The following is a 16061-nucleotide window of genomic DNA, read 5'->3' on the forward strand; positions in this document are numbered from 1 at the left end:
AAAGTCTTTGACTGTGAGGATTGTCGTCACAGGGAACTCCTGAGAGAGAAACTCATTCCTCAGGGGGCTGTCTTCCTGGGATCCGTCCTATGCCATGTCTCCTGCAGTTTCTGAGACCTGGGAGGAGAAGGCAGCTATTAAGACACTGATTTGGTGGGGACACCCATACCAGCTGTCAAGTTGCTGCCTTCTGTTCCCTCAGCTGCATTGGACAGACAGCACTGATCTTTTCACTGAAATCATTGCTGATATCTCTGCAGGCTGGGAACATCACCAGCAACCCTCACAGTACTGTGGGAGAACAAGCTGCTCCTCAGACTCTACCAGTGCAAACCAAGAATGGGGAAATGGGGAGAGACCTCATTGGGGTGCAAAAAGAAAGGAGAAGGCCACATGATACCCAGATCAAAGCCAATGACCAGGACTCATTTGCCATTTGCACTTGGTTCTTATCCCTACAAGGTGCTTCCAACCATCACATGACCCCTGTATGACCTTTGTCACACGACCAAAAACTCATTCAAAACTCTTCATAGCATCCAATCTGTGATAGGGAGATGCAGTCATGTGATATGTTATTCCTTTGTCACCATTTCTGGACTGCAGTTTCAAAAAGGGCAGAGAAGTGTACTTGCCCATAATTCAGTTTCTGAAGAGTGGTTAACATCCCAGAATACTTGTGCATAGACAGAGCAATGAATAACTCTATCACATGAGGTGGGTGACTGATTGGGTGTGGGGAGATTAGAAAGATGATAGGGGAAGCAAAGATGCATCCAATAGGCAAATGGTATCAGACATTGTTAATCTGACTCAGCTGCTTGTTCCTACCACATTTTGCTGGGTCTGGAGGTTGCTGGCCTTCTCCTGTTCGTCTTCATCCTTCGGGTTCAACTCAAACAAATATCGCTGTACCTCCTTGCTCTCCTGCTTCAATGTGACCAACTTCTTCTTCATACATGCCTGGTCCATCAGGAGCCGGCTGTGCAGGTTGCTGGAAACACACTTTGCATAGTAAGATCCTGAAGCCTCTTCCTCCCATTCCAACTGCCAAATCCCACAAACTCCACCAGGACACAGATACCCATAAAGACTTCAAAGAATACATCTCCATACATGTAAGGCTGCTGCACAAACAGCAAACGGCCAATCCAGGGAAGAATAAATTGTTTCTGTGACCCAAGCACCAATAAGAGTCCATGTCTGTCCAAAAGAACAAGGGATCTACAACTACCCATGAGAGCCCAATGCATCGGGACAGCATCAATTAGTAGGCAGTAAACAACCACAAGAGGACAGTAGAACCAAGGGAGGTCATGCTAACCATGTGGTCCACACATTGAGCTTTGTTAAACCTGGTATGACCCCAGAGCCGCAGGTTGGCCTAATAACACTCTGATGCCTGAATCAGTGTAGTTCTATCCAGAGCCTTCTAAAGATGCATAGACACTGCGCTGAGAAGTCACAGTCTCTTATGGAACTGAAACTGAGTCCAAAAGACCCACGACACAGTGATATTTAAACAGCAGAAGACATGGACCCAGAGCTGCAGACTTTCCGGTCCAGAACAAAGAGAGGCAGACATGGCCATTCCACAAGTGATGGGCCCTTCTGACCAGTACTTACCGATAGAAGCTAATCTCCTTCTTGAGCTCCTGAAATTTCTCACGATGTTCAATGTTCTTTGTGTCTAAGTTGTGCAGTAATGACATGACCTGTTTCTCCTTTATCTTCAAGTTTTCATAAAATGGATTTGGCCTGAAGTAGGGGCTGGCCCCAGGAAGATAGAACCCAATGAACATTGAGGTTTAGGATTATATGAACTCAGGCTGTGTCCTGTACTACCCCAGCCCTGGAAGGACACTTTCTGAATTCTACATATTTGGATCTTCTTCAGCTTCAGAAACTTGGAATTGTGTGCCCAGGACAACAGAAGCTAAGCACCCAGATAAAGGGTTCCCTGGCTCACTTTTTTCAATCAGGAGGTCTGGATCTGCATTCAAACCTGTTATGCTGTCAAGAGCCTAGGCCACAGAGCTTACCCAACCACACACACACACACACACACACACAAACCCATACACACACACACAAACACACACACACACACAAACACATCCAGAATCCTCTGATTTCAATTTTCCTGTTTTGACAAGTGGAATGCTACAAGCCGAATAACTAATATTCTAGAGGCAGACAGTACACATAATTCTGGAGATGAGACCAGATATTGCCACAAACTTATAATCTGCCCAAGGCATACAAATGTATAGACAAATGTGACCACACAGGCAAAGAACTGTACTGTTGAAAGTGGGGCTTCCAAAATAAAGCACTTACACCTCCATGAAACTATTATACAGGTATATCCTGAGGTCAAAAAACAGACCCCTAAATTCCAAGTGTGCAGGGACATAGAAACATATAAAAGTTGTGCATATGCATGCAGACCTGTGCACACACAGACACACAAACTGGGACACACCCACAAGAAAAGAAAAGTAAACAGACTCAGAGAATGAGAAAGAGAGACAAATATGGAAAGAGCACAATGAGAATCAGTAGACATGTATGCACCATTACTGTCTCAGTGTTTAAGGCACACAGACAAGAAGGAACAGGCCTGAGCCTCAGGCCTTCTAGTTAAGCATGGAGATCAACAATGTGGGACCTGTTACCTAAGGGTGCTGCCATGAGATGATAGCGTTCAGTCACCTTCCTAGCAAGTACAAACACTGTCCACAAACTCACAGCACCTAGAACCTTGCAAAGCTGCCACCTGTCAAGGGCTTTCCAATTGTACACTGGGAACTCATGCTCCAGTGACTTTATCCCTGAATTCTTCACTCAGATCACAAGTTCAGATTTTCAACAGGCAGAATCAGAGAGTCCATTTCCAAACTCACTCCTCACTAAGGGTCAGGTTCTGAATCTCCTCTCTATGGGAGATGAGGTTTAGAACAAGGTCGTTTGTTTGGAGCAATGCATACCTCGTGCTCATGGATCCACCTGTCACATAAAGGAGGCGATCTGTCAGCTCATTTCTCTCCTTGGTAGTTAGCTCCAGTTCTCTATTCAGCCTCTCCTCTTCCTCGTTGGCCTGCACCTTGTTTAGGATATTTTCAGGGGATGACATCTGTCTGCAGGCCTCTGTAGGTAGAAGAACAAAAGTGAACCCACATGGGGCGAATGCATAGAGAATACACAGACCACAGTGAGGTCCAAACAGGAGAACATGGTTGGAAGCCAGTGTCACTGCAAGGAGTTTGGTCTGCGTAAGAGGCATCCTAAGTGGATCACAGTTCCCCCACTACTATATAGAGACCAAGAGATATAAGCAGCCAGGTGTTCCCTATGCCCGCCCACACAGGCTTACAAGTACCAGAGCGAGGCCTTCTCCAGGATTATTATCAGGTACGCAGGCTACAACCTGGTTTCAGGACCCTCACCCCTCTGGTTTCAGAAGTCAGATCATCAATTCAGCATCCACAATGACTTGATCAATCAGGGATACTCACATATCCTACACTGTTACTCTAGTCCAATAACTTCGCATTAAAAAGTCATGTAGGGGGGGGACATGGTCAACAGACTTATTAATTCCCCCTACTGAAATGACAAATGCCCCAGAAGTGCCAATAGGTTACAGGCTCTTTCTCTACCTGCTCCATATAGTTTGGCTACTGTAGAAAAATATCTGCCACACAGAACCTCTAATATATGAAGGTAAGATTGGCCCCGTCAGCCAGAGGTAGTCAAAGGAGTTCTAAGAATATAAGGTCATGCCAGGAGCACAGTTCTCTCCCTCTTACTACTGTCAGATAGTCACTGAATTTAAAGAAGCAATGAAAGTGAAGTACATTGATGCCCTGTTTAATTCAGAAAAGTTATCCCCTCCATGACTACTTATGGTGTTATTATATCAATTTAACATACCGAATGTACTGTAAAAGTAAAGACTAGAAGTTCACCCAATAATAGCATAGGCATTGCCATATCCTCCATGTGGTTATGGAGAAACTAATGATGTGAAAACCTTGACTTTCAGGAATTGTGATAATCATGGAATTCAATATCTGTGGAGATGTTCCAGTGGTTGTGGCCCATTACTAAAAAGGCCAGCGGAAGGCCCCCACACTCACCCCTGACAGGAAGCTCAACATACACTGCCCAGAACTTACTCCACATTCCCCATGTCCTGTGTCCATCATTACCTTTAGGTTTCGTTTGCTTCACTCTAGACTCTTCTCTATCAACATCAACTCTCCCAAAGCGCCTACAAAGACGGGCAAACATGTCTGTGGATATATCCTTTGGACACTAAGAGAAAAAGTAGGGAATTGGTAGTCACAACGATACTGGTGACATCACAGGGATTCCAAGGTCTCTCTAGGAGACAATAGAATGTCCACGAAGGGACGGCTGATGTCACGGAGAACAGACTTTGCCTCCCTGCTAATGTTCTCCCTGTACTGAGCAAAAGCTGATGTGCCCTTTTCAGGAGACTTCCCTGTGGCATAGCCACTGAGCACCACATGCTTCCAAAGCCAAATTTGACTCTAGGCTTGATTGGAAAAACCTAAGTCATTGCTATGTATCTAAATGAGTGCTTCCTCCCCAATCCCTGCACAGAAATGTTTCATCCTACCTCAAATTCTCCTCAGTCAGCAATATTACCCATTAAAGATTACTGAGAAATCACACCAGTTCCTATAAGTAGCCAAAGAGGTCTCCTGTCTCATCATGTGCAGGTGCATGAAATCACACCCAGAAATAGCCTGTAGGATAGGTTTCGATGTGGGTATGTGTTATAGGTACAACCTGAAGCTTTGTGCTTAACATTTGACAGTTGCCACCAGATTCCTTAGGAGAAAGAATTGCATTCATTATTGTCCTGGCAACAATGTGGTGATCTGTTAGCAGAGGAAACTGAAATATTGGATCTACCAGTGAATGCACCCTCAGGCTGAGTGTGGGGCTCTCCTCTTTGCACTTAAGTTACCAAAGCAGGATTGCTTACAGGCCTCTCTAAGCTATAACGTGTAAGGTCATCTGAAAAAATAAAATAGTCAGCAGATGTGTGTGTGTGAGGGGGTGCAGCCAATGGAGTAGGACAAGCCTAGAGACATAACTCAGTGTACAGAGTAAGAAACAAGCATCTTCACTCCTGTTTCATGGATCACCCCACAAAACACAAAAGCATCTATCGTACTAAAAAAAAAACCAAGTTATTTTATTGAATCCATACACTAATACTGTTTACAGTATTAGTAGCAAAGCTCAGATTTTGGGGGCAGATCCATGACTTGAACTATCTTCCTGACAACATATAAAGCAATAAATAAATAAATAAATAAGAAAAAAAACAGAAAAATAAAAAAACACAAAAAGCACGAGCCTCTCATGTGAAGTTACAGAAGAGAGATCCAGTGGTCACTTCTGACCAGGCCATTTTAGCTATGACGGTGCATTGTGACCCTTAATTTGATGGGTCCTATATAAAGCTTTGTGCAATATTGTCATTTTAACAAACCTCATCCAGAACATACATAACAACACAGGATATGATTGCCATGTCCTTGCTGTGTATCAAGTTATTTTTCTGTGTCCTTGATTGACAGGCATATTACAGCAACAATCTGAGATGGCTGGTAGACTTGGAAGAAAGTGGATATGAAAGATCCCCATTTATATATCAGTACAGCCATTTCTTAAGAATGAGAATCTTTTAAGCTGGCCCTCGCTTAGCCCCTTGACATTAGACATTAGACCAGAAAGTACAGAAAGCACATTCCCACCCACTCTCTAGGAAGCTGCCCGACCATAAGAACAGAGGGTATAGAACATATTTACTGCAGGGCAATTACAAGACAGGAAACATCTCTGGGAAGCTGACTGACCACTATAGAAGTGAGATGTCCTTGGTACTGAATGCAGCTGTGCTATAGGCTCACATAGCTATAGCCTTGTCCTGGGAACTCCCGAAGAGAAACACCTGCCAAGACAGATATCCTTGGTCCTTGTCCTGGGAACCCCAGGATAAGAAAACATATATCAAGTCAGACATCCTTGGTACTGAAATAGCTGCATTGATGTGGTTATGGCCTTATCCCAGGAATTCCAGGCCGAGAAACATCTGCCTAGTTATCCTTGACACCGAAATAGCTGAGCTAATGAAACTGTGTGATCGTAAATGACTGTTTAAGCTGTACATTTCTGTAGTTCGAGGTTCCTCACATCCCTCCAGCGTGAGGACCGTGTCGAGCCCCAGTGCATTGGTGTCCCAAAGTAAACCTCTTGTTTTTACATCAAGACTGAGTCCTGTGTGTTCATGGGGTGGTGATTGTCCTCAGGACTGGAGCGAGAGTCTCCTCTGTCTGAGGGTCTTTCAGATAAAGCTATAGTTGTGGGTTACACACCTCAATTCTCATTGGCTAATGCTGTCCTCACAGTCCTTGGAGGCCCCTTTGTAAGACTACCTGTTGGAAAGTGGAAGCAGCTTTATTTGAGCTCAAAGTGAACCTGACGAGCAACGTAGAGAACAAGATGGGGTAATTGAGATCCTGTCTAAAACCAGCACAGAAACCCACCCTTCATTCAAAGCATCATCTACCAATTCTTGAAATTTTACCATTCTCTGCCAACCAGTCTTTCATTCAGGAAAGGTAGAAAAGAACTGGAAAAGATCTTTGTATTCTAAGGACCTTGATCTGTCTTTCCTTAGGTCCACGTTAAGAACAAATGAAATGGGTATCACCATGTGAACAACTTAGTATCACCTACTCAGCATTTCTAGCCTAATACTGTGCCAATGGAATCTCAAGCTTCCCTGAGTGTTGCTGCCCCAGCAAGAAGAATGAAGAACTGAGGTCAAACCCCAGTGAACCTTTCAAGGGGTTAGAAGAAAGCCATCAGAGATACTGCACTTCAGTGTCCTTAGATTAAATCAAGATGATACAACGTGAATCTAGTGTGCTATTCAACCATACATCTTCCTCACAACCCCACCTATCTGAGGTCATTGCTTGGCAGAATTCATGCCCCCCATCCTAGATATTTCTTGATTCATTGCTGCCAAGCGCCAGGTTTCCTGAGTTTTGTTTTTTATAGAATTGGGTGTAGTCAATCATAATTGCCCTCTGTAAGAAATGACAAATATCAATAATAACTGACCACACTGTACTACAAGTACAGTAGTGGAAAATTCAGCATAACTGAGGAGTGGGAAATCACCACTGTGTCCTGGCCTTTCTCTGCCCATATCACAGCTCACAGGCGGCTGGGGCAAACCTTGAGTTCCTCTGTAGAAACAGAGTGAGGGTGAATGGACACTGAGCAGGCAGAGCAACACAGCTGAGGCAACTCAATTCCAGCAACAAATGCATTATTTGTTTCCCATCTTAACAGCTCCTTTTGAGGACTTGTCCCCACACCTAGCTTAAACACAGCAATTTTCATACATGCCTGCCTGCTATTTCTATTGTTGCTGTAATACGCCTCCACATCATAGATTTCAAAAAAGAAAGAAAATAAACCTGACACTGAGAAGGGTGATGCCTGTCAACATCTAGTGTGTTGGGGGCCCAGGTATGGTCACAAATAACCAGGACACAGGGGATGCAGAGCAAAGGCAGATGCACCTGCATGCAGCTGCAAGCTTATTAACCCTTATATAGGCATGAATATGCATTACCTCACTTTCCCTTTTGGCAAGATATAATAAGATCGTTATTCCCATGATACCAGGAACGACTAAGGCAAGACTAGGCAAAGATGTGAGACTGAGCAAAGGCTTCTCCCTAATATATCTGTATAGCAAATCACCCCTCTTCCTAGCATCACAATATACTTGTCATAACCCAGAGAGCATGAGAGCCGCTTCCACAAAAAAGGGACACAGTACAGCATAGTGTAAGGTAAAGTGAGAAAAACATTTTCTTCTCAAGGGCAGCATTCCAGCCACCTGCTTGCATCTCTCAGCCGTCTTTCCTTGATCCTGTCTGGGAAGTGTCTCTCAGTGACTCCACAATTTCTCTCTTTGTCCTTTTGTTTTAAAAGTAACACTTTCTATAACATAGCTAAATGTCCTTGAAGGGGTTTAATCATGCAAAAAGAAAGCAATATAATATATAATGTATGCAACCTTTAATGAGTGTATCTATTTTCTTAGGGGTATTTTTCAGATACCTTCCCAGATCTGGATTTAACTTTGGTAATTGTTATCTGTCTACAAAATCAACAATATCGAATAAATATTCCAGTTTTCTGGCGTAAAGTCCACGGGAGTAATAACTAATGATTTTGGAATTTGCTCGGTGTCTATTGTTATGTCCCTCATTTCATTTCTGATTTTTAATTCATGTATTGTCTCTCTTGTGCATTGTTAGTTTGAGGAAGTGGTTGTCTCTCTTGTGGATCTTCTCAAAAAAAAAAAAAGAGGAAGAAAAGAAAAAGACAGCTCTTGCGTTCCTTGACTTTGTATTTTTCTCTTTGTTTCTAAAGGCTTGATTTCAACCCTGAGTTTATTGCCCTTCATCAGATCCTACCAGACTCTCTATGGGATGAGGCTTTGCCTCCTCTTGGTAACAGCAGCATGGAATAAATGAAGCTTCTGCGGATCTCTGTTGTGGTGTTGCACATCACAATCTCACTGAAAACCATGCATAGCCTGGTTTTAGGCTCTATTAAAGCAGCCCACTATTTCAGTGTTCCCTGTAAGGTGCCATAGAATGATAGTAACATAATTCTGCATGCATATCGACAGGTTTCTACACGGTCTTCTGGGTCATTTAATAATAATTTATAGTGAGTTCATGGATGAACACACACTCACACACACACACATACACACACACACACACACTTTACTGACATGGTGCATATTCTTTGCACACCAAAAATAAAGTGAGCATTACTGAAAATGCACCAATAGTGCAATCGATGGAGGGAGCTGTGGGGAAGCTGGGGCTTAGAGTTACTTAAAAGACCGATGCAGATTCTCCTTCTATTGGAGGAGAAACTTGATAGACAATGTGGTTCTTTATTTTCTTTCTCTTGAGCACACAGGACTAGGGTGGCAGCTAGGGCTTTGAGTGTATTCGGCAAGTACTGTAGCACTGAATTAAATCCTAGGGCTGGAACCCTATTAATCGTCTACAACAATTACAGGGCAGGCTGGATGACGACACTCAGCTGACAATGAGGACATCTCAAGGCAGTCACTGGACAATGGCTGACACACTTGTCTGAAGACTGGAAATGTTTCTTGATCTTGGAGAGGAAAGAAGGACCCTCCAACTACACTGTCCTCAAAGGAAGTTTATTCAGGTGAGGGATGACAGGGACTGTTTTGTCTCACGTCACACATGTCAGTAGAAAATATCCTAGGTATTGGATGGCACTGTTAGCATTAACAGAACAAAGCACATAGTGTTGGGAAGATTAATAAATTATGAGTAGGTTTAGAAAACCCCAAGCCTCTTCCAGGTCCTAAGAGAGCAAAAAATACCACCAAACATAGCATTAATGTGGTAGGTTGGTTAAATCTAGTTACTAGATTCTAGTGTGATACCTGTGACTTTTTGTGTCATGCTCAGCTTATAATGACTAGAGGACCTAAGCTTGACAGTCACCAATGCCTCTCCCTTGCTTCTCCAGCTGCTGAGCATTGAAAAGCCCTAATGAGACAGCATCTGTTTGCAGACATACTGGATAAGTCTTCTGCACTTTATCTCTCTGAGTCACCTCCACTCTCAGTAAGTCAGTTTAATTCCATAAATTGTAAATGAGTCACGTGGAAAATATACTTTCTCAATACGATCACAGATTTCCATGTAAAAGGTGAAACATGAACTATCCCACCTAAGTTCTGGGCTTGCACAGACCTGCTCTGCAAAAGAAACATGTGGTCACAGCTGCAGTCTGCATTCACTATGGATGCTCTTGAGGACCTCCCTAAACTGCATAGATTAAGATAATTATCTTGCTTTCTATCAAAAGAATTCATTATGCCAAGTTGGCCTGTAGAAGGAGGCTAGTCTCTTCTTTATTTTATCAGATGTGCATAATCTATATGATCATCGATAGTAAGTGAAAGCTCTGTTTGGAATTGAAACTGAGTGATGCTGGAGGATGATGCTGAATGCACAATGAGCAGTGGAGGCACCAGAGCCTACATGTCAGTAGAAAATATCCTAGGTATTGGATGCCGCTGTTAGCATTAACAGAACAAAGCACATAGTGTTGGGAAGATTAATAAATTATGAGTAGGATTAGAAAACCCCAAGCCTCTTCCAGGTTCTAGGAGAGCAAAAAAAAAAAAAAATACCACGAAATACAGTATTAATGGGATAGTTTGGTTAAATCTAGTTACTAGTTTCTATTGTGATACCTATTGTCAGTGCCTGCGCCGACAGTGTGTGAATATCGGGTGTAGGTTTGTGGGGTTGAAAGAAAACACGTACACGGGTCACCCCTTTTTAGCCAGTGCCACCAAGGCTTTACTGAGATCTCCTTATATACCAGAGGCAAAAGCTGTGGAAAAACAACAAGGCAGGTGAAAATCCCCAACCAGGATAATAGGACAAGTCTGTGTGGTGAAAGTTCCAGCCCACTCAGGGGCATAAACAGCTTCTTAAAAACAAGAAGCAGGAAAGCTCAGTGGGGAGAAAGGGTGCCATGGAAAATCCCAGCCCAAATCAGGTGCTAAGAGCAGCTGTCAAAGGTGTAAACAATTTCTTGCTAGAGCAGGCTGAAAGGCTCAGCGAGGGGGGAGGGAAACACCAAGGTAGGGCCCAACAGGAGCCTTCACTGGTGGCTCTAATGTTTCACTTTCCTCTGCCAACTGGCCTCCACACTGTTTCTAGCACCATAATGATTTCAAGTCTTCCTCCTAAGGAATTTTGTGGCAACCATTGAATGCTAAGCACAAGGCTTCATGGGTGTTCCCCTAACACACACCCATGTTGCAACCTTCCATGCAGGCTATTTCTTGATGTGATTTCAAGCACCTGTACATAATAAGACAGGAGAACATTTTGACTGCATATTCAAACTGGTATTATTTCTCAGGAATTTTTAATGGCTAATATTGGTGAAGGAGGATAATTTGAGTTAGGATGAGACATTTTTGGGCAGGATTTGGAAGGAAACATTCATTTAGATGCATAGGAATTACTAAGGTTTTTATAATCAAGCCTTGAGGAAAATTTGGCTTTGGAAGCAGGAGATGCTCAGTGGCTCTGCCCCGGGAAAGTCTCCTGGAAAGGGCACCTCTGCTTATGCTCAGTACAGGGAGAACATTAGCAGGAAGGCAAAGTCTGTTCCCCATGACATCAGCTGTCCCTTCTTGGACATTCTATTGTCTCCTAGAGAGTTCTTGGCGTCCTCTGCTATGTCACCAATGTTGTAGTGACAACCAGTGCCCTAGTTTCTCTCACTACGAGTCTGGCAGATACATCCTAAGACATGTTTTCCAGTCTTAGAAGTGTTTTGGGAGGGGGGATGTCGATTGTGGAGAGACTAGGGTGAAGGTGTCTGACCTTTCGTCTCAAAGAAATGATGGACAAAGAAAGTGGTTCTGGGGAATGTGGAGTAAGTTCTGGGCAGTGTCTTTTGAGCTTTCTGTTGAGGCAGGGGGAGGGATGGTGGGGGTCCTGCAAGCTTAAGCTGACCTTTCTAGCAATTGGCCACAACAACTGGAGCATCTGCAAAGGAATTGAATTTCCATGAATATCACAATTCCTGAAGGTCATGGATTTCAGAATTCTTTTCTGTAAGAAAGCACAACAGAGGCTAATAGGAGGAAAACTTCAAGACAATGAACTAAACTATACCCAAGAAAAACCAAGAAATTAATCTTCTCTCAATAATTTAAAAAAAGAGAAGCACACAAACATAATTTCACCTATAACCAGAAAAAGAAGAGAATGCAGCAATCATTGGCTTTAATATCTGACCAGATCCTCTTTCCCTAATCCCCGAGCTTCCAGGGGCCAAACTGCCAGCCAAAGTGTATGCAAGGATGCTCTATGGTTCTAGGTGAGTCCTGTTGCCCCACCAAAGGCAGATCCTAGAGGTGTGAGGTGGGGATGGATATGTGTGGGTGCAGGAGCACTGTCACATAGGCAAAGCTGAGCAGAAACGGATGTAAGGTTTGATGAGGGGAGGCTGGAAAGCAGGACAACAGTTGAAATGTAAATAAATAAAATAACCAATTAATAAAAAATAGCCAAAAATAAAATAAGTAAAAAGGTAAATGAAAATTAAACCAAACCAACCAAACAAACAAACAAAAATCCCTGTGGTGGATTGGCCTAATGCTGCTTGTATTTTAATGCTAATTTGGAGAACTCAAGACTGGTTAACCCCAAATAACTGACCCTGTTCCCAGTTAACTGTGATTATAAAGAAGCCAACAGCCAACAGCAGAGAGATGGGGGAGGTGAGCTTTGAGGGCTTTGCTAGAGAGGAGGGAAGAAGGAAGAAGAAGCTGCCATAGAATAAAGGAAGAACGTGTGTGATGGAGAGGAGAGAGGAAGAGGACAGCAGCCATGGTTAAGGGAGAGGAGAGCCTGGTCCTGAGGGCTGTCCAAGTGGAACAAAGAGCAGCCAAGATGCTACACAGCCAGTAAGAGTTGAGCGTTATTGTTTGGAAAGTAGATCTGATACCATGGAGGGCAGGCAGCTGCCCAGCTACTGTGCTGACTAATGTACACTAAAATAAATTTAACAAAATATGTATAACCAGTAAGACAGCTCTGTAGAGGATCCTAAAAGGATTACTTTAGTTTGAAGGGAAGGACAAAATACCAGAGAACACAGGGGATAAATTAATAAAACTAGGAAAGTTAATCAAAGAAGACTGTGAAAACCACAAAAATTAACAAAATGACAAAATTTAATACATAGGTTTAAATAATAATTACATATCACTAAACTCAATATCTAGGGTGGTGGGGCATGAATTCTGCCATGGTCTGAACTCAGAAAGGTGGGGTTGGGAGAAACATGTCTGGTTAAATAGTCCACCCACATTGTGTCAATGTGATTTAATCTAAGGACAAAGAAGTGGAGTATCTCTCACGGCTTTCTTCTAACCCCTTGAAAGGATCACTGGGGTGTGGCCTCAGTACTTCATACTTCTTGCTAGGTCAGCGAAACTCAGGGAAGCTTGAGATTGTCACAGCACAGTATTAGGCTAGATATACTGAGTAGATGATACTAAGTTGTTCAGATGGTGATACCCATTTGCATGTGTTCTTAATGTGGACCTAAGGAAAGAGAGATCAAGGTCCTTAGAATAGAAGGGACATTCCCAGTCCTTTTCTACCATTCCAGACTGAAAGGCTGGTAGGGAGAAAGTGGTAAATAAGAAAGAATTAATAGATGATGCTTTGAATGAAGGGTTGGTTTCTGTGCTGGTTTTAGACAGGGTCTCACGCATCCATGTTGCCCTCTCCCTGGCTGGCCCGGTTCACTTTGAAGTCAGTGCTTCCATTTCCAATAGACAGTCTTACAAGAGGGGCCTCCGAGGTCTCTGAGGACAGCATTAGCCATTGACAGTTGAGGTGTGCAACCCACAACTATAGTTTTAGCCACTTTGTTCCATGTCTACCAGCTATTTCAGATTGTTGCTGTTCTATGCCTGACAATCAAGGACACAGAAAAATAACCTGATAGAGAGCAAGGACATGGTGATCACATCCTTGCCTCTGCTGTATGTTCTGGATGAGGTTTGTTAAAATTCCAATATTCCAAAAAGCTTTATATAGGGCCCATCACATTAAGGGTCACTATGCAGTGTTCCATCTAAAATGGCCTAATCAGAACTGACCGCCAGACAACACTTCCTGCGAAGTTCCTATGAGAAGCTTAAGTTTTTTGTGTTTTTTCTTCTTCCTTCCTTCCTTTCTTTCTTTCTTTCTTTCTTTCTTTCCTTCTTTCTTTCTCTCTCTTTCTTTCTTTCTTTCTTTCTTTCTTTCTTTCTTTCTTTCTTTCTTTCTTTCTTTCTTTCTTTGCTTTATAGGTTTAGAGGAATGTATTCTGGGCCACGGACCTGCCCCTAGTATCTTAGCTATGGATGTGATCAATCAGTGTTAGTGTATGCATTCAATAAAATGTCCATTTTTGACTAAGGTAGATGCTTCTCTATTTTGTGGGGTGACCCATTGTCAATGTGTAGTGAGTTGGGGCCCTGGGTATGGTCACATACCCCCAGGACACAGGGGGTGCAGAGCAAAGGCATAAGAAACTGCATGCAGTTGCAAGCTTTATTAATCCTTATTAAGCTAAGAATATGCATCACTACAATTTTCATTGTGTCAAGATACCATAAGATTATTATTCCCAGGATACCAGGAACAATGAGGGAAGATTAAACAAAGAAAGACGAATAAACAAAAGCTTCTTCTAAAAATATTCATATAACAAATAACCTCTCTTATTATAATCAAAATATACTCACCATTACCAAGAGAGCGTTAGAACCACTTCCACAGAAACGGGACACAGCAGAACATAATTTAAGGCCAAGTGAGAAAAACATTTTCTTCTCCAGGGCGGCATTCCAGCCCCTACTTGAATCTGTCACCAGGCCTTTCTTGACCCTGCCTGGGAGCTGCATCTCTATGTCTTAACAATTCCTTCTTTTTTCTTTTGTTTTAAAGTAACACTTTACATAACATAGCTAAAGGTCCTTGTAGGGGTTTAGTCATGTAAAAATAAAGCAACATAATACATAATGTACATAAGATTATGGCAAAACTAGTTCCTCCCATGCTATGGAAAATCCTTTGAAGCCAAGCCTTGGGATCTAATCCTGTCAATTGATCAGCCAATAATTTCGCTATTTCCATAGGGGTAGTATCTTCCAGCTGTTTACCAGAAGACATTCAAACATCATATTTCAAGGCATTAATTACTTTTGAAGCACTTTCATTACCCTCTAAATAGGCTTGAATTAACTTCCAATCATGTTCTGTGTCATTATCCATATATTTACTAACAGTCAAGTAGTAGGATTTCATCAGGATAAGCAATATAAGCCCGATAACTGGCATTGTTCGCAGCAGAAGAAACCATGAGTAAAACACACATTGCTAAGAATAAGTGCTCAGCAGTAAAGGACTTTCCTGAAGGAGACAAAATTATTCCTTTCAGTGCTTAATCGCTTCACCTGACCCCACATAGGTAATAGGGTTGTCACTGCACGGATCCTTATCCATTGTTGTTTGTGGACACTAAGAGAAGCCAGGGCCTCAGTAATGGAGGACACCTCCTCATCTCCTGAGAACATCCATCAGGAGAAAATGTAGCTGGTTTAACTGGATTCCTTTGAGGGTAGGGAGCAGTTCTTATTATTCTGTGCTTGGATCCATCTCCCGGGTAACCAGAATAGTCTCCCATCCTGTAATGAGACAAAAACCCTCTCCCCTATATACAATGATGTCCTTTCCTGCCATTCAGCATCCCGGGCAATTTTTATCCATACTGTCTTTTCCATGCCTTCTTGGGGGAAGTTCAACAAAGTGTCTATCGGCTTTTGATATAACTTCACCTTGTGGTAAATTAAGAAAATTAATAACGTATAATGCTTGTGCCAATATAGCCCTGGGACTGGTCTGCAAACTCCATTCAGGTTGCATAAGGCCATCTCTTTTCCCCCTTTTTAATTTTATAATTTGTCATTTCAGGGTATGGTGAATTCTTTCAACAAAAGCTTGTCCTTGTTTATTGTGTTCTGTACCAGTAATATGTACAATATGATATCATTGACAAAATTGTTTATATTGATAAGAAATATATGTTGGTCCATTATCAATTTTAATTTTAGAAGGCAGTCCCATAACAGCAAAAGTTTCCAATAGATGCTGTATAACATGAGCAGTGCGTACTCCTGGCAATGGTGTAGCCCACACAAATTTTGAAAAATTATCTATGCTTACATATATATGTGAAAGGCGACCAAACTCAGAAATATGGGTTATATCGATCTGACACGATGTATTAAGTTGCATCCTTCTGGGATTAATTTGAGATGGAACACATTTTATACGTGAAGA

General features: G+C 42.4%; 1 protein-coding gene across 1 annotated transcript; it reads right to left on the reverse strand.

Annotated features, from left to right (window-relative positions):
• Positions 1–1201: 1201 nt before the first annotated feature.
• LOC134483421 (disks large homolog 5-like) lies at positions 1202–3152 on the reverse strand. The gene is made up of 2 exons (XM_063278693.1): positions 2991–3152; positions 1202–1770 (listed from the first exon to the last, which is right to left on the reverse strand). The coding sequence occupies exons 1-2, from the start codon at positions 3134–3136 to the stop codon at positions 1623–1625; spliced, it is 294 nt and encodes a 97-aa protein (XP_063134763.1). The 5' UTR covers positions 3137–3152; the 3' UTR covers positions 1202–1622.
• Positions 3153–16061: the final 12909 nt, after the last annotated feature.

Source organism: Rattus norvegicus, chromosome 19 (assembly GCF_036323735.1).
Source record: "Rattus norvegicus strain BN/NHsdMcwi chromosome 19, GRCr8, whole genome shotgun sequence".
Taxonomy (NCBI): Eukaryota; Metazoa; Chordata; class Mammalia; order Rodentia; family Muridae; genus Rattus; species Rattus norvegicus.